The 23,210-nt window shown below is 48.5% G+C and overlaps 1 protein-coding gene across 2 annotated transcripts in view; it reads left to right on the forward strand.

The window, feature by feature from the left end:
- CPT1A (carnitine palmitoyltransferase 1A) overlaps nucleotides 1–23,210 on the forward strand; it is a 119,654-nt gene that overhangs the window by 87,614 nt on the left and 8,830 nt on the right. For both annotated transcript variants that reach the window (XM_073573902.1, XM_073573903.1), the window contains exons 17-19: nucleotides 2,709–2,861; nucleotides 13,421–13,534; nucleotides 13,747–13,839. In XM_073573902.1, the coding sequence (XP_073430003.1) occupies nucleotides 2,709–2,861; nucleotides 13,421–13,534; nucleotides 13,747–13,839 (360 nt within the window). The remainder of the gene's footprint in view (nucleotides 1–2,708; nucleotides 2,862–13,420; nucleotides 13,535–13,746; nucleotides 13,840–23,210) is intronic.

Here is a 23,210-nt window from a genome sequence, read left to right on the forward strand (position 1 = left end):
GTCATATGCTAAAGTTTGGGCACCCCTATTAATGTTAACCTTTTTTCTTTATAACAATTTTGTTTTTTGCAACAGCTATTTCAGTTTCATATATCTAATAACTGATGGACTCAGTTATATTTCTGGATTCAAATGAGGTTTATTGTACTAACAGAAAATGAGCAATCTGCATTTAAACAAAATTTGACTGGTGCAAAAGTATGGGCACCCTTATCATTTTCTTGATTTGAACACGCCTAACTACTTTTTACTGACTTCCTGAAGCACTAAATTGGTTTTGTAACCTCATTGAGCTTTGAACTTCATAGCCAGGTGTATCAAATCATGAGAAAAGGTATTTAAGGTGGCCACTTGCAAGTAGTTCTCCTATTTGATTCTACTATGAAGAGTGGCATCATGGGCTCCTCAAAACAACTCTCAAATGATCTGAAAACAAAGATTATTCAACATAGCTTTTCAGGGGAAGGATACAAAAAGTTGTCTCAGAGATTTAACCTGTCAGTTTCCACTGTGAGGAACATAGTAAGGAAATGGAAGAACACAGGTACAGTTCTTGTTAAGCCCAGAAGTGGCAGACCAAGAAAAATATCAGAAAGGCAGAGAAGAAGAATGGTGAGAACAGTCAAGGACAATCCACAGACCACCTCCAAAGACCTGCAGCATCATCTTGTTGCAGATGGTGTCACTGTGCATCGGTCAACAATACAGCGCACTTTGCACAAGGAGAAGCTGTATGGGAGAGTGATGCGAAAGAAGCCGTTTCTGCAAGCACGCCACAAACAGAGTCGCCTGAGGTATGCAAAAGCACATTTGGACAAGCCAGTTACATTTTGGAAGAAGGTCCTGTGGACTGATGAAACAAAGATTGAGTTGTTTGGTCATACAAAAAGGCGTTATGCATGGAGGCTAAAAAACACAGCATTCCAAGAAAAACACTTGCTACCCACAGTAAAATTTGGTGGAGGTTCCATCATGCTTTGGGGCTGTGTGGCCAATGCTGGCACCGGGAATCTTGGTAAAGTTGAGTGTCGCATGGATTCAACTCAGTATCAGCAGATTCTTGACAATAATGTGCAAGAATCAGTGACGAAGTTGAAGTTACGCAGGGGATGGATATTTCAGCAAGACAATGATCCAAAACACCGCTCCAAATCTACTCAGGCATTCATGCAGAGGAACAATTACAATGTTCTGAAATGGCCATCCCAGTCCCCAGACCTGAATATCATTGAACATCTCTGGGATGATTTCAAGCGGGCTGTCCATGCTCGGCGACCATCTAGCTTAATTGAACTGGAATTGTTTTGTAAACAGGAATGGTCACAAATACCTTCCTCCAGGTTCCAGGAACTCATTAATAGCTACAGGAAGCGACTAGAGGCTGTTATTTTTGCAAAAGGAGGATCTACGAAATATTAATGTCACTTTTATGCTGAGGTGCCCATACTTTTGCACCAGTCAAATTTTGTTTAAATGCAGATTGCACATTTTCTGTTAGTACAATAAACCTCATTTGAATCCAGAAATATAACTGAGTCCATCAGTTATTAGATATATGAAACTGACATAGCTGTTGCAAAAACCAAAATTGTTATAAAGAAAAAAGGTTAACATTAATAGGGGTGCCCAAACTTTAACATATGACTGTAAATACAGAGGGTTCACTGCATGGTGCAAGCCACTCATAAGCATCAAGAATCAAAAGGCTAGACTGGACTTTGCTAAAAAACATCTAAAAAAAAAAGCCAGCACAGTTCTGGAAGAACATTCTTTGGACAGATGAAACCAAGATCAACCTCTACCAGAATGATGGAAAGAATAAAGTATGGCGAAGGCGTGGTACAGCTCATGATCCGAAGCATACCACATCATCTGAAAAACATGGCGGACGCAGAGTGATGGCTTGGGCATGCATGGCTGCCAGTGGCACTGGGTGACTAGTGTTTATTGATGATGTGACACAGGACAGAAGCAGCCGAATGAATTCTGAAGTATTCAGAGCCATACTGTGTGCTCAGATCCAGCAAAATGCAGCCAAACTGATTGGTCGTCGTTTCATACTACAGATGGACAATGACCCAAAACATAAACCCAAAGCAACCCAGGAGTTTATCAAAGCAAAGAAGTGGAATATTCTTGAATGGCCAAGTCACCTGATCTCAACCCACTTGTTAAAGACTAAACTTCACACAGGCCCACAATCAAACAGCAACTGAAAACCACCGCAGTGAAGGCCAGGCAGAGCATCAAAAAGGAGGAAAAACAGCGTATGGTGATGTCCATGAGTTCAAGACTTCAGGCAGTCATTGCCAAGAAAGGGTTTTCAACCAAGTACTAGAAATGAACATTTTATTTACAATTATTTAATCTGTCCAATTACTTTTGGTCCCTTTAAAAAACAGGGTGGTACATGTTAAGGAGCTGAAACTCCTAAACCCTTCATCCAATTTTAATATGGATACCCTCAAATGAAAGCTGAAAGTCTGAACTTCAACTGCATCTGAATTGTTTTGTTTAAAATTCATTGTGGTAATGTGTAGAACCAAAATTAGAAAAATGTTGTCTCTGTGCAAAAATATATATGGACCTAACTGTATATTGGTTTTATGTGCATACTTTTAAAATTACTGTGAACATTGTGATTATAACTGCTCTTCTCGTTATGTCCATGAATCTGATGCAAACATGACATCTCTCCGTATTTACAGAATGAAACCAGAGTTAAGCTATTCAAGGAAGCAGCAGAGAAGCATCAGCAGATGTACCGCCTGGCTATGACGGGGTCTGGAATTGATCGGCACCTCTTCTGTCTTTATGTTGTATCCAAGTATCTGGGAGTGGATTCTGCTTTCCTTAAAGAAGTAAGAAAAGACAAGTTAACAAGAAAATGAGAATGTGGATCTGAAGCCTCTGTCACTCCAACTCTTAATTCCCCGCTCCTCATCAGCTCCTGCTTGACTGACGTATCCTTTGCCGGAAGTCACACACCAGAAAAGCGGTCAGTCAAATGTGAAGAGGCGGCTGCGCTGGGCATAGAATAGACTGGAGTGACTGAGGCTTCAGATCTACATTTGTATATCAATTCCAACTCTGATTTCTCAGTAATGAAGGAAAAGACAAGCCATGTAAAGTTATCGCTGGACTTTTCTTTGAAAAGCAGTATTGGGGAGAATAACCAGCTGACAGGTTACTTGTACCCTTATTAGATCACAGCGATGAGGCCTCTTTAAGAGCGTTGCATTCTACTGTTCCTCTGTTATTCCTCCTGATTATTTAGGAATGCACTAACAACCGGGCATGTTCATTTAACTTTTGAACAGCGTGTCCCACAGTCTGACACTGACTGGACAGTGTAGGCATGTGCTGCGGACACTCTCCCACTAGCAGGGGCTGACTGATAAATTTTAGCCTGGGGGGCAAACACAATGACCTGGCCCATGAAGGGTGTGGCACATCTTTAACCCCTTAACGACCGCAGATACTCGTTTTAATGCAGTTAAGGGTACTTAAACCACAGCGCCGCTTTTTAACGGTGCTGAGGTGTAAGGTTATAGTAGCGCCCCCCCCCAGGGTCGAAACTTTTCTGGGGTCTTGGCAGCCGAGACCCCAGAGAACATGATTTGGGTTGTTTTTTACCGACCACACGTTGAAATAGCCGTTATTTATGGTATAATGGCGACCGCAAAAGTCAGATTTTTCCATTTAATTTCTCTCTTTTCTGATGTGATCGCATATCAGAGGAGAGAGAAATATGGTTTTCCGGTCCCCCCGAACAGCCCCCAACTCCCCCCCCCCCCCCGGTACCTCCGTTGTCCCTGAAGACCCCCGGGCCGCCGGCTTCTTCCAGGAGAAAATGGGGGCGCAGTGCTCCCGCCGAGATCGGCCGGCAACAATAGATTTTACTCTGTCGCCTAATTGGGGGACACAGAACCGTGGGTGTTATGCTGCTGTCCACTAGGAGGCGACACTATGCATAATCTGAAAAAGATTAACTTTGGCTCCTCCTCTGCAGTATACACCCGTGGACGGCGTCAGCCTTCTCCAGTTTTTGCTTAGTGTCGCAAGGAGGCACACCTTTTTTCTTCCGTTTTTTTCCTTTTTTCGTCCGGAAATACAGATGAAGAAAAGAGGGTCTCCAGCGAGACTCCCGGCATGGCTCCCTCCTCGGTCCCCTATTAGGGGTACCCGGTTGAGGTCGAGGTGGCTATTCCCCATGTCGCTCCCTCCCCAGTCCCTCGGGTCCTGGTTCGAGGTCGAGACCCCCCTCCTTCCCCAACCCCTTTAAGGGGTCTGGGTTGAGGTTGAGGCGAGGATGAAGACCCCTTGACGGTGACAGACGCACCCTCCCTAATCCCCCGCAGGGGGCATTAGGTTGAGACGCCTCAGGTAGGGTCGGAGATCAGGCAGCATTCCGCAGCTTCCAGGGACCCCAGGCCTGCTGAGGGATCCTGTTGGGGCCGGGGGAGGGTGCGGACTGGATGGCACAGCAGAGATGGGGTTTTTTCTGCGTCCCTGTCTCTGCAGCAGCAGCGGCTCCATAGCGCTTCAGGGGCCCCACATACAGAAACCGCTACCCCTGCTACCCCCACCGCTATCCAGTCGACCATTCTGGGGGGGTCTAGTACAAATCCGCCCCCCCCCCCCCGGACTACCGCGCCGCTCTGGAGCCCTCCTGGGCATCAGGCCTCTAATTTTGACCGCGGCTTCGCCTAGCCGAAGCCGCCGCCTTTTCCCCGCCCCCCCGGATGACCAAAATTACACACTGGAGTGTCATAGAAGGGGCGGATTGAGGCAGAAAGGGGGCGTTTTTACACAGCCCAGCGCGCCCTTTTCAGCTCTCCGCCCCCTCCTCCCTCTCCTCAGAGTCCCGGTGGCCATTTTTTCTGGATGAGATCCAGGAGAGGAACATCACAGCGGTCTCCGGGGGGCACAGAACTGGGATCTGTCGGCGCTGGACCTAGGGGCACACCGGTGGGGTAAGCTCACAGCTGGGTTCTCATTACTCAGCTGTGAATCTATACTTCCTATAAGGCTCTCTGTGGGTTCCCTCTGCGTAGCCACCCCTGTACGATCCCTTATATCCAGCCTCTGTGCACTATGCCGGGCTCAAGGAAGAGAACCAGGCAGAAATGTTTCTATGCATTCTGCACAGCCTGTAAAGCCACGCTCCCTAGTGGCAGCACGTATCCGCACTGCCGGGACTGCATCCTGAACTCTGGGTCAGAACCCCAGGGAGCCCCTACTGACGCTTCAGTGTCACAGGCCACGCCGGAATGGGCAACTCAGATGTCTCAGTCCATGACACAGTCCATAGACAACCTAACTGCTACATTGCTGCAAGCTCTGCAGAGTCGGGCCCCGGCTATGGACGGTACACAGCAAACGGACAGCTTGTCTCAGGAACATGCTGCTTCCGAATCTCAGACGTAAGCGGACCCACAGGTCTCGATCACCTGAGTCGCACTATAGCACAAGGTCGTCCCCCTCCAGGGAGAGACAGCGTCATTCCAGGTCTCCTGGGCAGTCCCCTGCCACAGACAGACAGTGCAATTTACCACAGGGATCCCCCACCACAGAAGACCCCCGCCCCAGGTCGCCCTCCAGGGATCACCTTAGCGAGGCACAGGATTCGGAGGGCATCTGTGACTCCGACTCAGATAACGAAACGGACAGGTCCGTGGTACCTTCTCCCCCTAGCAATACAGCGCTAGTTGAGGACATAATTTCTGCCATTCATCGGGTGCTAAAAATTCCAGAGTCGGCCCCGGAAGTCCCAGAACATAGGATTTGCTTCGAAAGTGTTCAGAAACCACCTAAGGTCTTCTCTAATCACCATGAGTTTGAGAAAATACTTACCAAACAGTTTGCGCAGCCTGAGAAAAAATTCGCTAATCGCAAATATTTGGAAGCGAAGTACCCCTTCCCACAGAAAGACACCAAACAATGGACAGATCCACCTGAAGTGGACCCTCCGGTTTCTAGGCTAGCAGCGCAGACTTTACTCTCTCTGCCGGATAGCTCAACCCTCAGGGACGCAGCAGACCGGCAAGTAGAACGCATGGCTCGTTCTATTTTCGAAGCGGCAGGCGCCTCTCTGGGCCCTGCGTTTGCTTCAGTTTGGGCAGCCAAGGCCATCCTGGCTTGGGCCAAAAAACTACAGGAGGGTCTTCAGGCTTCAAATCCTGAGCTCTCGGACCAAGCGGTCCAGATAGCAGTGGTAGCAGACTACATGATTCATGCAGCCCTGGATTCCGCCAGAGGTGTAGCGGGAATAGCATCAAACGCCATCACGATCCGACGCATCCTCTGGCTTCGAGAATGGAAAGCGGATGCGGCCTCAAAGAAGTCCCTCACGCGACTTCCGTATTTTACTGGAAGACTTTTCGGCGAAAAGTTGGACACCATGATAGCCAATGCCACTGGGGGTAAGAGTACCTCTCTCCCTCAACTAAAACCGAAACGCACGTTTAAACGAAGAAACCAGACGCGATTCCGATCCTTTCGGAATTCCTCGGGCTGGTCCGTTTCGCGCCCAGTGCAAAACCGTAACCGTTCTCCACGCAGGGACAACCCACGGACGCAGCAGCGACCGGACAGGGCTTGGCAGTCGAAAGCAGGCCAAGCGAAACCCAAGGGAGGAAAACCTCAGAACTTCGCTTCATCATGACTCGCGACCTCCGGAAGACACCCCACCAGTAGGCGGCCGACTTTTACTCTTTCAGCAAGTCTGGCTGCCTATTACAGAAGACAGGTGGGTCAGGGAAATAGTGTCTTCCGGATACAAGATAGAGTTCACTTCCGTTCCACCGAACCGGTTCTTCCTTTCTATTCCTCCAACACCACCAGAAAAGGCTTGTGCTTTCCACCAAGCGGTTTCCTCTCTCCTTCAATCAGGAGTTGTGGTGCCGGTTCCCGCGAACGAGAGATTCCGAGGATTCTACTCAAATTTGTTCGTAGTCCCCAAGAAAGGAGGCGGCGTCCGACCCATACTGGACCTAAAACAGCTCAACAATTACGTACGGGTCCGTCATTTCCGCATGGAGTCCCTCCGGTCCATCATTGCATCCATGGACCAGGGAGAATACCTCGCCTCCATAGACATACAGGATGCGTATCTCCACATACCAATTGCTCCCGCCCACCAAAGGTTTCTCAGGTTCGCGGTCAACCAAAACCACTACCAGTTTGTCGCCCTTCCGTTCGGACTCGCCACGGCTCCAAGAACGTTCACCAAAGTCATGGCGGCCACCATGGACGTCCTGCACTCAAGAGGCATTCTAGTCGTCCCGTACCTGGACGACCTCCTCATCAAGTCTCCCACTTTCAAAGACTGCGAGGTCAGTGTCTCAATCACTCTAGACACTCTGAGTTGCCTGGGATGGCTAGTCAACCTACAGAAATCGTCGACTATCCCAACTCGGACTCTAACATTCCTGGGAATGGTATTCGACACCGCCAGGGGCCTGGTGCTCCTTCCCAAGGACAAGACACTGGCCATCCGTCTGGGAGTTCGCACACTCCTTCGCAGTCCTCCTCGATCTCTCGGGTTTGCCATGAGAGTCCTCGGCCGGATGGCAGCAGCAATAGAGGCAGTGCCATTTGCCCAGTTTCACCTCAGGGTCCTTCAACTAGCCATACTCAGATCTTGGGACAGGAACCCCTTCTCCCTCGACAGGGAGTTCAGGTTGACGTCATCAACCAGGAGATCCCTGCATTGGTGGCTCAAACCAACCTCGCTTACACGAGGGAAGCCATTCCTCTCAGGACAATGGAAGATCCTGACTACCGATGCAAGCCTGACAGGCTGGGGGGCGGTGCACCTACATCACAGGGCACAGGGCAAGTGGTCACCCAGGGAAGTGACATTGCCCATCAATGTTCTGGAAATCAGGGCCATTCTCTTGGCACTGAGAGCCTTTCATCACTTGCTTGCAGCATCGCACATACGGATACAGTCGGACAATGCCACGGCTGTGGCATACGTGAACCACCAAGGCGGGACCCGCAGCGCCCAGGCGATGAGAGAAGTGGCTCATATCCTCCGCTGGGCGGAAGACACGAGGTCTGTACTTTCTGCGGTACACATTCCGGGTGTAGAAAACTGGGAAGCCGACTTCCTCAGCAGGCAAAGAATGGACTCGGGGGAGTGGTCTCTCCATCCCGAGATTTTTTGCCAGATCTGTCAACGCTGGGGAACCCCGGAGGTGGACCTAATGGCATCCCATCTCAATACCAAGGTCCCCAATTTCATGGCCAGGACACACGACCCGCGGTCGCTCGGAGCGGATGCCCTGGTCCAGGACTGGTCCCAGTTCCGACTCCTGTACATTTTTCCACCCCTCCCCCTAATCGCCAGGGTCGTGAGGAAGATCAAGCAAGAGGGAGTTCCGACCATCCTCATCGCGCCAGACTGGCCCAGACGTACTTGGTACGCCGACATCGTGCAACTTACGGCAGACGCCCCCTGGCGTCTACCCGACCGTCACGACCTTCTGTCTCAAGGTCCGTTCTTCCACCAGAATTCAGGGGCTCTCAATTTGACGGCATGGCCCTTGAAACCTGGATTCTAACCCAGGCAGGTTTTTCACCGGCAGTCATTGCAACTATGATCAGGGCAAGGAAGCCGGCCTCCGCCAAGCTCTATTATCGTACCTGGAGAGCTTTCTTTTCTTGGTGCGAATCTCATGGACAAGTCCCACTCCCTTATTCCCTCCCGAAGGTACTAGGTTTTCTTCAATCGGGCCTAGATGCCAAGCTATCCCTAAGTTCGCTTAAGAGTCAGGTGTTGGCGCTTTCAGTCCTTTTTCAAAAGCGCATTGCTATTAAACCGCAAGTAAGGACTTTCATCCAGGGAGTTTCCCGATTGGTTCCTCCCTACAAACGTCCGCTGGATACGTGGGACCTCAATCTGGTCCTGACAGCATTGCAAGCTCCACCCTTCGAACCTCTTAGAGGAGTTCCACTCTCCATTCTGTCTCAGAAAGTGGTTTTTCTAGTGGCGATCACCTCGTTACGCAGAGTGTCGGAATTGTCAGCACTTTCCTGCAGACGGCCTTTCCTAGCCTTTCACCAGGACAAGGTGGTTCTCCGCACGGTACCATCCTTCCTTCCGAAGGTTGTGTCCAACTTTCACCTCAGTGAGGAGATTTCACTGCCATCCCTTTGCCCGGTTCCGGTTCATAGAGTGGAGAAGGCTCTGCATACGCTTGACCTCGTCAGAGCATTGCGGATTTACATGTCCAGGACTGCACCTTTCCGGAAATCTGATTCCCTCTTCATTCTTCCGGAAGGTAGTCGCAAGGGGCTGCCGGCTTCCAAGGCTACCCTTGCCAGGTGGATCAAGTCCACCATACATGAGGCCTACCGACTTAACAGTTCCCCTCTTCCGGCCGGTATCACGGCACACTCTACACGGGCAGTAGGGGCCTCCTGGGCCATTCGGCATCAGGCTTCGGCACAACAAGTGTGTAAGGCGGCCACTTGGACTAGCCTACACACGTTTACGAAACACTACAGTGTTCATACCCAGTCCTCAGCGGATGCGAGCCTGGGTAGACTGGTTCTGCAGGTGGCAGTACCCCAAGTCTAGGGAACTGTCAAACACAATATTCGTCCACTGCTTCCCACCCAGGGACTGCTTTGGGACGTCCCACGGTTCTGTGTCCCCCAATTAGGCGACAGAGTAAAGGAGATTTTTGTGTACTCACCGTAAAATCTCTTTCTCTTAGCCTTTAATTGGGGGACACAGCTCCCACCCTGTTGCCCTTACGGGCCGTTGTTTACTGTTGAGTTCTCATATTGTTCTTTGAGCTCGTACATAGTAGCCTTCTTACAGGCATGGTTATGTTATTTGATTTCGTTCCTCGTTATGCTTTGGCACAAAACTGGAGAAGGCTGACGCCGTCCAGGGGTGTATACTGCAGAGGAGGAGCCAAAGATAATCTTTTTCAGATTATGCATAGTGTCGCCTCCTAGTGGACAGCAGCATAACACCCACGGTTCTGTGTCCCCCAATTAAAGGCTAAGAGAGATTTTACGCTGAGTACACAAAAATCTCCTTTTTTTTTTTCCCTACTGGTTCATTTTGATCACTGGTGATACACCCTATTACAGTGATCAAAATAAAAAAAAAAAAACCGTAAATCAAACCCCCCTATATCATCCCCTTAATTGGGGAAAAATACTAAAATGAAAAAAATGTATTTATTTCCATTTTCCCATTTGGGTTAGAGTTGGGCTAACGTTGGGGTTGGGGCTAAAATTAGGTTTAGGGTTTGGATTACGGTTGGGATTAAGGTTAGGGTTGGGATTAAGGTTAGGGTTGGGATTAAGGTTAGGGTTGGGATTACGGTTAGGGTTGGGATTACGGCTAGGGTTGGGATTACGGCTAGGGTTGGGATTACGGCTAGGGTTGGGATTACGGCTAGGGTTGGGATTACGGCTAGGGTTGGGATTACGACTAGGGTTGGTATTAGGGTTAGTGGTGTGTTAGGGTTAAATTTGTGGTTAGGAGTATGATTAGGGTTAGGGGTGTGTTGGGGTTAGGGTTTTAGTTAGAATTGGGGGTTTTCCACTGTTTAGGCACATCAGGTGCTCTCCAAACGTGACATGGCGTCCGATCTCCATTCCAGCCAATTCTACATTGAAAAAGTCAAACGGCTCTCCTTCCCTTCCGAGCTCTACCATGTGCCCAAACAGTGGTTTACCCGACATATGGGGTATCGGCGTATTCAAGACAAATTGCAAAACAACTTTGGGTGTCTAATTTTTCCTGTTACCCATGAGAAAATAAAAATTTTGGGGCGAAAAGATAATTTTTGTGGAAAAAAAAAATGATTTTTTTTTTTTTTTTTTTTTTTTTTTTTGTTTCAAGGCTCTACATTATAAATTTCTGTGAAGTACTTGGGAGGTGGGGGTTTCAAAGTGTTCACCACACATCTAGATAAGTTCCTTGGGGGGTCTAGTTTCGAAAATGGTGTCAACTTTTAACCATTATAACTTCCTAACAAAAAAAAAAATTTTGTTTCCAAAATTGTGCTGCTGTAAAGTAGACATGTGGGAAATGTTATTTAGTAACTATTTTGTGTGACATTGCTCTGATTTAAGGGCATAAAAAATTAAGTTTGAAAATTGTGAAATTTTAAACATTTTCGCCATATTTCCATTTTTTCCATAAATAAACGCAAGTCATATAGAAGCAATTTTACCACTAACATGAAGTACAATACGTCATGAAAAAACAGTCTCAGAATCAGTGGGATCCTTTAAAGCGTTCCAGAGTTATCTCATAAAGGGACAGTGGTCAGAATTGTAAAAATTGGCCCGGTCATTAAGCTACAAATTGGCTGTCTCTAGGGTGTTAAACCAGCCATACACATTAGATGGCTGTCAGTCAAATGATGCTTCATCTAATCATTCAGTTGACAGCCAGTTTGGCTGAGAGCTCCTTTGTTCTCTGAGGAAGCTCATCTCCAGGAGAACAAATCGATCGGCAATCCGAAATTGGGCGTGTCATATTGATATCTCTCTCCCCTTCTGCCCGTATTATAATCTCACACAGAGCCCGCGCCCATAGTATAGCCAGATATAGGCGCCCCTCCTAGTATAACATATAGAGCCCCCCAGTGTAGATCTTACCCGTCAAAGTATGATCATTTACATCTCTTGCAGTTGTGTTGTATAATTATTCACACCCTCACCACTGGATCAGGGTAGGGATGAATTATAGACAGATAGGCAGGATTAGAGGGAAGGACTGTCCCCAATTATCCATGGGACTCTACCACCATAGAAAGTGCTGTATCTGCCCTGCTCAGCAGTGGTCACAGTCAGTATGTTTTTTATCATTATTATTATTGCTCTGCTGGAGTGGTGCTTGAAATGTAATTCCTCTGTCTCATACTGAGCTGCTGCCCCCTTCATCCTTTTCCAGCATCGTTCCCTTCGGTATCTGCCAAAAAGTGACCTGCTGGCATTTCCAGTGTTTCATGGAGCAGCACGGAAGTCACTTTTCATTACAAGTCTGAGAGCCCCAATCTGGCCTTGTTCTGGCTCTTATAGTCTAGCATTTTGCTCTTGTGGCGTAACTTCTCACTTTCGGCCACTCAGAAGTAATGGACACAAGATGGCGCCATAGGACTGCGTCAGTAAAAGGTGAAGCCTCCGCCGAAATGGGAGTGTAAGATCGAGGACAGGGGGGCTTACATTTAAAGCACCACTCCAAAACTGAAAAAATGCAAAACGCTGGAGTGGTGTCTTAAATACTCCCAAATCCTCTAGCCCTGGCCTATGTGATTCTATGAGGGACATTAACTGTAGTTTTAATGGCTCACATCTGCATTTTGACATGAAGTTTCAGGCATGCAGCAGTGATCCAATATATACTCAATACAATGCTGAGTACACGATGCCTTTAAATAACTAGAGCAATTATTTTTATATATTAGATTAATAAAGGCAATATTTTATTCATATTAAGCCCCTTCTTCACTTTAATAATATAATAATAATAAATTCCTTCAGATTCCATCATATACCCCCAAATCCCAGCAGTAATCACACACTTAATCTCCCCACCCCATTGTAGTGTAATATTCGTAGCCCCCCAGCATCCCTCTTCTTCAAAGATTATAGTAAATTGCTCCTTGCAATAATTACACCCCCTGTAGAATATTAATTACAACCCATAATAGCATAGCAGGAATCATTCCCCCAAAGGATGTATAATCCTTACCCCATAGGAAAATTAGTCTCCCTCATTAGCGTCCACTCGCCCCTTGTCGTAGGATCAAGAACGCTGCGGTCAGTGGGTGTTTTGTTGTGTCACACTGACTGCAGCGCTCTACAACCATGTCATGTCCTCACTGGGCCCTTCTTTCACATCCGGCCTGGCCCATGGACAAGTGAAGACTCTGCGGCGCCTTGTGTCTTCTGAGAGGAAGCGCTCCTCTCCTGCGGGTAAGAGGAAGCCATGTTACGTACCACATGCTGTTACATATTCATGCCTCAGATGTTCTGATGCGGTGATTTGAAGCTATAGCACCACTAATATTGCCCAGGGCCGCCAGTTTTTAGCGGTGCTGCACTTTTCTTTCAATCACCTGTGGCCGCATCACAATCCGTAAGACGTGCTGCCACCTCTTACAGATTATGAACCCACCGCTGGTGATTTCAAAATACGAAGTTTCTCATGTACCAGGTGGTCCTGAACTGTTGCTAAAGGACCGGCCTGGGGGAAATTGAACCCCAGCCTAGCCCATCTCTTCCCAATGGTAACACCCATTTGTCAATTTATTCATATATCTGTATTTCTTGGAGGAATAAATGAGGAATAGTACAATGCAATGTTTTGAGAAAAGTTGGTCCAGGGGTAAATGTAGAGTTCTCAAAAAGTAATGGTGGCACTATTTAATTCCTATAGGTCCTGTCAGAACCATGGAGACTGTCCACAAGTCAGACACCTCAGCAGCAGGTTCACCTTTTCCAACTGGAGAAGTATCCAGAAAATGTCTCAAGTGGTGGCGGCTTTGGACCTGTAAGTTACATGCATTGATGAACTTTATCTTGATATATTTTTATTAATTTGAGTTGCACTGGGTTTTTTCTCGTTCCTGGTGCATTTCTGTGCTCATTATAACACTTTCTATCTGGCTAGAGACCAGTGACCTCTTTAACAGTTGATGTCTAGGGTTGGGTACATATCGTATTTCAGAAGGTTTTCCTAACAATGACCTAATGTATTTGTAGGTTGCAGATGATGGATATGGGGTTTCATATATAATTGTTGGAGAAAATCTGATCAATTTCCACATATCAAGCAAATTTTCCAGCCCAGAGACTGTAAGTACAATGTTTTTTAGTTTGTAGATTCCTCTTCTCTCCCTGACTTGATATCTGGTTAATTGATGGATAAGTAGTTACTGTGCTGCCTCCTTGGGAGTTCTTGGGAATCTCCTCTATTGTAGGGCTGAATGTTATGTTGCTTGATGCTTCTCTCTAATATTATTTTGTAAGGCTGCCTCTATTCTTGGGAGGATAAGCAAATATTTTTCTTTATTGGTCACTTTCTTGCCATCCATAACATTTCTGGGATATGCCTCTTGCCTCTTCAAAGAGAAAGATGTCTTGAACGCTATAGCATCCCGGTGAATAAGCCACCTTACATTGACATGCCAGAGTCGGTATGTCACTCTCCACAAGGAGACATGCTACCCCTTAGATTTTTGAGATGGACATCTTTCTTAAATTTTCAGGTCATACTATGGACATATTTGCATCTTCCCCATTGTAGGATACACTACACCTCTTGACCTATCTTTGCCTCCTATCAGATATTGATACTTAGCTTACTTACACAAGTAGGTACTGGAAAGGGTATAAAGGGGCTTATTAGAAAAATAAAACTTATTAAAAGTTACTTTTAATAAGTATGTGGAAAATTGATCCAAATAAAGAAGGTGCAAAGTGCAATAGTGTATTGAGGGCTAAGTTTAACAGGAGGCAGATTAGTGTGGTGGATACAGTCCTCAGACTACACTACCCTTACTAAAGAGGTGATGATAAAAGTGATATCTTGATTCCTCTGTTTAAGTTCACTTGTTGAAACAAGTCCAAGCAAATACTGGATACTATACAGTAATGGAGCAGTATAAGGATAAAATCAATAATGTACTTTTACCATAATGACCATTCACTTCTGTACACTCTTATTAATGTTTATTAATGTTTTCATGGTTCAGTATGCTCTTAGACTTTCAGACACATGGGATATTTTCCTGGCACCGGAGTATAAAAACTGGAATATTTGACTTAAAGGGAATCTGTCACCGTTTTTTTGCTTTATAAACCATGCCCATCACCTTTAAAAGTATGTAAACTGGTTCCTACAGCCCTTTTTTTAGGTGCCCATGCATACCCCCAAAAAAGAGTTTTTATTTCATGTCCCGCGATGCATGGAAATTTCAAGGTTTGATCCAATGGGCAAATCATGATCACGCTGAGCCCTGATCCCTTCAAATGCCGCCTGTTCTATGTGGATGGAAGTGGATGATGTCTCGTGCATCATCCACACTATGCTTGAGATCTCACACCTGCGCGGTAGAATCAGAGAACTGAACGGGCGCGCGCCTCACTATTCCCTACTGAACAGCCAAGGAGCTGGTGATGTACGAGAAGCCTGTGCATTACGTGAGCTCACTCTGGTGGTCTCTGGTCCCACTGCACTGGCGCGAGACTTCGAGCACTGTGTGGATGACACATGCATCAGTTTCTATCCAGGTAGAATAGGTGTCGTTTGAAGGGACTGGGGGCGGTGCTGAATGCATTCTAGATTTTCTCACCGGACCAGACCTTGAAATTTGAGTACATTGTGGGACATGAATAAAACACTTTTTTTTTTTTTCTTTTTTTTTTTTAGGGGGTGGGGCCCATGCTGGAGCCCTATGGTGATATAAAGGGGTTGTAAGAACCTTGTTTTACATGCTCTTAAAAGGTGATTTGCTGAGTTTAAAAGACTAAAAAACTGGTGACTTCTTCCCTTTTAAGCTAATGTCTTAGTATAGTAATGTCTGATTTTTATGTATCAGTTAGCGAGGACGTTTGTCCCTTGTACAGAGCCCTGGGATTAATTAAAGAAAAGCAAAATTCCCAATAGTTTTGTATGATTTATTCTGGCCTCCAATCATACTCGCCATTATCAAACATGTATCTTGGCACATTGCTAGGAAATAACTGTTCTATTGTATAAACTGATATTTCCATGCTTTGCTCTAAGTTTAAGTAACATGCCTTACTCTGTCGCCTAATTTGGGGACACAGAACCTTGGGTGTTATGCTGCTGTCCACTAGGAGGCGACACTATGCATAATCTGAAAAAGATTAACTTTGGCTCCTCCTCTGCAGTATACACCCCTGGACGGCGTCAGCCTTCTCCAGTTTTTGCTTAGTGTCGCAAGGAGGCACACCTTTTTTGTTCCGTTATTTTTCCTTTTTTTCACGGAAATACAGATGAAGAAAAGTGGGTCTCCAGCGAGACTCCCGGCATGGCTCCCTCCTCGGTCCCCTATTAGGGGTACCCGGTTGAGGTCGAGGTGGTTTTTCCCCATGTCGCTCCCTCCCCAGTCCCTCGGGTCCTGGTTCGAGGTCGAGACCCCCCTCCTTCCCCAACCCCTTTAAGGGGTCTGGGTTGAGGTTGAGGCGAGGATGAAGACCCCCTGACGGTGACAGACGCACCCTCCCTAATCCCCCGCAGGGGGTATTAGGTTGAGACGCCTCAGGTAGGGTCGGATATCAGGCAGCATTTCGCAGCTTCCAGGGACCCCAGGCTGGCTGAGGGATCCTGTTGGGGCCGGGGGAGGGTGCGGACTGGATGGCACAGCAGAGACAGGGTTTTTCTGCATCCCTGTCTCTGCAACAGCAGCGGCTCCATAGCGCTTCAGGGGCACCCCATACAAAAACCGCTATCCCTGCTACCCCCACCGCTATCCAGTCGACCATTCTGGGGGGTCTGGTACAAATCCGCCCCCCCCCCCCCGGACTACCGCGCCGCTCTGGAGCCCTCCTGGGCATCAGGCTTCTAATTTAGGCCGCGGCTTCGGCCTAGCTGAAGCCGCCGCCTTTTCCCCGCCCCCCAGCCCGCCCCCCGGATGACCAAAATGACACGCTGGAGTGTCATAGAAGGGGCGGATTGAAGCAGAAAGGGCGCGTTTTTACACAGCCCAGCGTGCCCTTTTCAGCTCTCCGCCCCCTCCTCCCTCTCTTCAGAGCCCCGGTGGCCATTTTTTCTGGATGAGATCCAGGAGAGGAGCATCACAGCGGTCTCCGGGGGGCACAGAACTTGGATCTGTCGGCGCTGGACCTAGGGGCACACCGGTGGGGTAAGCTCACAGCTGGGTTCTCATTACTCAGCTGTGAATCTATACTTCCTATAAGGCTTTCTGTGGGTTCCCTCTGCGTAGCCACCCCTGTACGATCCCTTATAGCCAGCCTCTGTGCACTATGCCGGGCTCAAGGAAGAGAACCAGGCAGGAATGTTTCTATGCATTCTGTACAGCCTGCAAAGCCACGCTCCCTAGTGGCAGCACGTATCCGCACTGCCGGGACTGCATCCAGAACTCTGGGTCAGAACCCCAGGGAGTCCCTACTGACACTTCAGTGTCACAGGCCACGCCGGAATGGGCAACTCAGATGTCTCTGTCTGTCACAGTCCATAGACAACCTAACTGCTACATTACTGCAAGCTCTGCAGAGTCGGGCCCCCGGCTATGGACGGTACACAGCAAACGGACAGCTTGTCTCAGGAACATGCTGCTTCCGACTCTCACAGACGTAAGCGGACCCACAGGTCTCGATCACCTAAGTCGCACTATAGCACAAGGTCGTCCCCCTCTAGGGAGAGACAGCGTCATTCCAGGTCTCCTGGGCAGTCCCCTGCCACAGACAGACAGTGCAATTTACCACAGGGATCCCCCACCACAGAAGACCCCCGCCCCAGGTCGCCCTCCAGGGATCATCTTAGCGAGGCACAGGATTCGGAGGGCATCTGTGACTCCGACTCAGATAATGAAACGGACAGGTCCGTGGTACCTTCTCCCCCTAGCAATACAGCGCTAGTTGAGGACATAATTTCTGCCATTCATCGGGTGCTAAAAATTCCAGAGTCGCCCCCGGAAGTCCCAGAACATAGGATTTGCTTCGAAAGTGTTCAAAAACCACCTAAGGTCTTCCCTAATCACGATGAGTTTGAGAAAATACTTACCAAACAGTTTGCGCAGCCTGACAAAAAATTCGCTAATCGCAAATATTTGGAAGCGAAGTACCCCTTCCCACAGAAAGACACCAAACAATGGACAGATCCACCTGAAGTGGACCCTCCGGTTTCTAGGCTAGCAGGGCAGACTTTACTCTCTCTGCCGGATAGCTCAACCCTCAGGGACGCAGCAGACCGGCAAGTAGAATGCATGGCTCGTTCTATTTTCGAAGCGGCAGGCGCCTCTCTGGGCCCTGCATTTGCTTCAGTTTGGGCAGCCAAGGCCATCCTGGCTTGGGCCAAAAAACTACAGGAGGGTCTTCATGCTTCTAATCCTGAACTCTCGGACCAAGAGGTCCAGATGGCAGTGGTAGCAGACTACATGATTCATGCAGCCCTGGATTCCGCCAGAGGTGTAGCGGGAATAGCATCTAACGCCATCACGATCCGACGCATCCTCTGGCTGCGAGAATGGAAAGCGGATGCGGCCTCAAAGAAGTCCCTCACGTGACTTCCGTATATTACTGGAAGACTTTTCGGCGAAAAGTTGGACACCATGATAGCCAATGCCACTGGGGGTAAGAGTACCTCTCTCCCTCAACTAAAACCGAAACGCACGTTTAAACGAAGAAAGCAGACGCGATTCCGATCCTTTCGGAATTCCTCAGGCTGGTCCGTTTCGCGCCCAGTGCAAAACCGCAACCGTTCTCCACGCAGAGACAACCCACGGACGCAGCAGCGACCGGACAGGGCTTGGCAGTCGAAAGCAGGCCAAGCGAAACCCAAGGGAGGAAAACCTCAGAACTTCACTTCATCATGACTCGAGACCTCCGGAAGACAACCCACCAGTAGGCGGCCGACTTTTACTATTTCAGCAAGTCTGGCTGCCTATTACAGAAGACAGGTGGGTCAGGGAAATAGTGTCTTCCGGATACAAGATAGAGTTCACTTCCGTTCCGCCGAACCGGTTCTTCCTTTCTGTTCCTCCAACACCACCAGAAAAGGCTCGTGTTTTCCACCAAGCGGTTTCCTCTCTCCTTCAATCAGGAGTTGTGGTGCCGGTTCCCGCGAACGAGAGATTCCGAGGATTCTACTCAAATTTGTTCGTAGTCCCCAAGAAAGGAGGCGGCGTCCGACCCATACTGGGCCTAAAACAGCTCAACAATTACGTACAGGTCCGTCATTTCCGCATGGAGTCCCTCCGGTCCATCATTGCATCCAAGGAGCAGGGAGAATACCTCGCCTCCATAGACATACAGGATGCGTATCTCCACATACCAATTGCTCCCGCCCACCAGAGGTTTCTCAGGTTCGCGGTCAACCAAAACCACTACCAGTTTGTCGCCCTTCCGTTCGGACTCGCCACGGCTCCAAGAACGTTCACCAAAGTCATGGCGGCCACCATGGACGTCCTGCACTCAAGAGGCATTCTAGTCGTCCCGTACCTGGACGACCTCCTCGTCAAGTCTCCCACTTTCAAAGACTGCGAGGTCAGTGTCTCAATCACTCTAGACACTCTGAGTCGCCTGGGATGGCTAGTCAACCTACAGAAATCGTCGACCATCCCAACTCGGACTCTAACATTCCTGGGAATGGTATTAAACACCGCCAGGGGCCTGGTGCTCCTTCCCAAGGACAAGACACTGGCCATCCGTCTGGGAGTTCGCACACTCCTTCGCAGTCCTCCTCGATCTCTCCGGTTTGCCATGAGAATCCTCGGCAGGATGGCAGCAGCAATAGAGGCAGTGCCATTTGCCCAGTTTCACCTCAGGGTCCTTCAACTAGCCATACTCAGATCTTGGGACAGGAACCCTCTCTCCCTCGACAGGGAGTTCAGGTTGACGTCATCAACCAGGAGGTCCCTGCATTGGTGGCTCAAACCAAACTCGCTTACACGAGGGAAGCCATTCCTCTCAGGACAATGGAAGATCCTGACTACCGATGCAAGCCTGACAGGCTGGGGGGCGGTGCACCTACATCACAGGGCAAGTGGTCACCCAGGGAAGTGACATTGCCTATCAATGTTCTGGAAATCAGGGCCATTCTCTTGGCACTGAGAGCATTTCATCACTTGCTTGCAGCCTCGCACATACGGATACAGTCGGACAATGCCACGGCTGTGGCATACGTGAACCACCAAGGCGGGACCCGCAGCGCCCAGGCGATGAGAGAAGTGGCTCATATCCTCCGCTGGGCGGAAGACACAAGGTCGGTACTTTCTGCGGTACACATTCCGGGTGTAGAAAACTGGGAAGCCGACTTCCTCAGCAGGCAAGGAATGGACTCGGGGGGGAGTGGTCTCTCCATCCCGAGATTTTTTACCAGATCTGTCAACGCTGGGGAACCCCGGATGTGGACCTAATGGCATCCCATCTCAATACCAAGGTCCCCAATTTCATGGCCAGGACACACGACCCGCGGTCGCTCGGAGCGGATGCCTGGTCCAGGACTGGTCCCAGTTCCGACTCCTGTACATTTTTCCACCCCTCCCCCTAATCGCCAGGGTCGTGAGGAAGATCAAGCAAGAGGGAGTTCCGACCATCCTCATCGCGCCAGACTGGCCCAGACGTACTTGGTACGCCGACATCGTGCAACTTACGGCAGACGCCCCCTGGCGTCTACCCGACCGTCACGACCTTCTGTCTCAAGGTCCGTTCTTCCACCAGAATTCAGGGGCTCTCAATTTGACGGCATGGCCCTTGAAACCTGGATTCTAACCCAGGCAGGTTTTTCACCGGCAGTCATTGCAACTATGATCAGGGCAAGGAAGCCTGCCTCCGCCAAGCTCTATTATCGTACCTGGAGAGCTTTCTTTTCTTGGTGCGAATCTCATGGACAAGTCCCACTCCCTTATTCCCTCCCGAAGGTACTAGGTTTTCTTCAATCGGGCCTAGATGCCAAGCTATCCTTAAGTTCGCTTAAGAGTCAGGTGTCGGCGCTTTCAGTCCTTTTTCAAAAGCGCATTGCTATTAAACCGCAAGTAAGGACTTTCATCCAGGGAGTTTCCCGATTGGTTCCTCCCTACAAACGTCCGCTGGATACGTGGGACCTCAATCTGGTCCTGACAGCATTGCAAGCTCCACCCTTCGAACCTCTTAGAGGAGTTCCACTCTCCATTCTGTCTCAGAAAGTGGTTTTTCTAGTGGCGATCACCTCGTTACGCAGAGTGTCGGAATTGTCAGCACTTTCCTGCAGACGGCCTTTCCTAGCCTTTCACCAGGACAAGGTGGTTCTCCGCACGGTACCATCCTTCCTTCCGAAGGTTGTGTCCAACTTTCACCTTAATGAAGAGATTTCACTGCCTTCCCTTTGCCCGGTTCCGGTTCATAGAGTGGAGAAGGCTCTGCATACGCTTGACCTCGTCAGAGCATTGCGGATTTACGTGTCCAGGACTGCACCTTTCCGGAAATCTGATTCCCTCTTCATTCATCCGGAAGGTAGTCGCAAGGGGTTGCCGGCTTCCAAGGCTACCCTTGCCAGGTGGATCAGGTCCACCATACATGAGGCCTACCGACTTAACAGTTCCCCTCTTCCGGCCGGTATCACGGCACACTCTACACGGGCAGTAGGGGCCTCCTGGGCCATTCGGCATCAGGCTTCGGCACAACAAGTGTGCAAGGCGGCCACTTGGACTAGCCTACACACGTTTACGAAACACTACAGTGTTCATACCCAGTCCTCAGCGGATGCGAGCCTGGGTAGACTGGTTCTGCAGGCGGCAGTACCCCAAGTCTAGGGGACTGTCAGCACAATATTCGTCCACTGCTTCCCACCCAGGGACTGCTTTGGGACGTCCCAAGGTTCTGTGTCCCCCAATTAGGCGACAGAGCAAAGGAGATTTTTGTGTACTCACCGTAAAATCTCTTTCTCTTAGCCTTTAATTGGGGGACACAGCTCCCACCCTGTTGCCCTTACGGGCCGTTGTTTACTGTTGAGTTCTCATATTGTTCTTTGAGCTCGTACATAGTAGCCTTCTTACAGGCATGGTTATGTTATTTGGTTACGTTCCTCCTTATGCTTTGGCACAAAACTGGAGAAGGCTGACGCCGTCCAGGGGTGTATACTGCAGAGGAGGAGCCAAAGTTAATCTTTTTCAGATTATGCATAGTGTCGCCTCCTAGTGGACAGCAGCATAACACCCAAGGTTCTGTGTCCCCCAATTAAAGGCTAAGAGAAAGAGATTTTACGGTGAGTACACAAAAATCTCCTTTTGTACTCATCAATATATTTTACTTGTAATATGGGGAAAAGAAAGTAATGAAGTGGATGGCGTGCAACACAGGACAGTAAAATTCACACGCAGCTGCAATAAATTGTGCAATTTAACAAGATCCAATGGAGGACATTGATCAACGAGAGCCAGTATAAAAGGATCGGTCAGCTCCCTGACACATATGACCTTGTATTGCCCTTTAAGCTTTTTGGGTGGACTCTGCTCTATGCTTTTCCTCTGGTATTCTGTAAATTTATGAATAAATTGACAACCTTTTTCCCTTTCAGTTTGGTGAATGCTGTCAGAATGCCATGTAGTGTCCTAATGACGAGATGAATGGCAACCCCCACATGTCAGCTTGTCATGTCAGGAGGAATAACTGAGGAATACATATTTTACTAAATCCAACAAGCCAGTTTAATGTTTCCGTCTATGAAAAAAAATTCCATAACTGCATATTTGGTTTGCTTTTTCTTCCTGAAGATTCTCCAACATTAAGTGCTCTTGCAACTTTATCTGACCAAAAATCCAGAATATTTGATAATCTGGAAAATCTGGCAACTAACTTATTCAATTATGCCAGGATAAAGAAATTTAAAGGGAAGGTGTTGCCAGGTTTTTGCTCCCCATCTGAGGGCAGCATAATGTAGGAACAGAGATCTTCATTTTTTTTTTTTTTATAAAATAAGTTTTCTCTACTGCAGATCTAGCAGTTCTCTGAACGTTGAGCTCTGTATAGTCCCGCCCCCACCACTGATTGGCAAATTTCTACCTATGCATAGTGTACACACCAATCAGTGGTGGGGCGGGGTTATACAAAGCTCATTAATATGGAGGACTATCTGGCAGCAGGTTTACTAGTCCTCTAGTGATAATTTTCTGCTGATTAACCCCTTAATGACCAATGATAGATCCATCAGTCATTGGACACCTCCCCCTGTTTGGTGCGGGCTCCGGCTATGAGCCCACACCTTTTCCGGCACATGACAGCTAATCTGTTCAGTTGACGTGCTGCTGACAGGGGCATTTAACATGCATTTCCGGCATCCTCGCCGGAAATCCGCCCTTTGGCGACCCCCATCACTTGATCGGGGTTGCCAATAGGTTGGCATGACAACCAGAGGTCTCCTGGAGACCTCTATGGTTGTCACTGCTGGATTGCTTTGAGCGCCACCCGGTGGTCGGCGTTCATAGCAAGTGAGGTATTCTGCTACATGCAGGCAATCTGATCATCGCCTGTTGAAGCAGAGC

The sequence above is a fragment of the Dendrobates tinctorius genome, unplaced genomic scaffold (assembly GCF_039654945.1).
Source record: "Dendrobates tinctorius isolate UK_male_01 unplaced genomic scaffold, ASM3965494v1 ptg000037l, whole genome shotgun sequence".
Classification (NCBI taxonomy): Eukaryota; Metazoa; Chordata; class Amphibia; order Anura; family Dendrobatidae; genus Dendrobates; species Dendrobates tinctorius.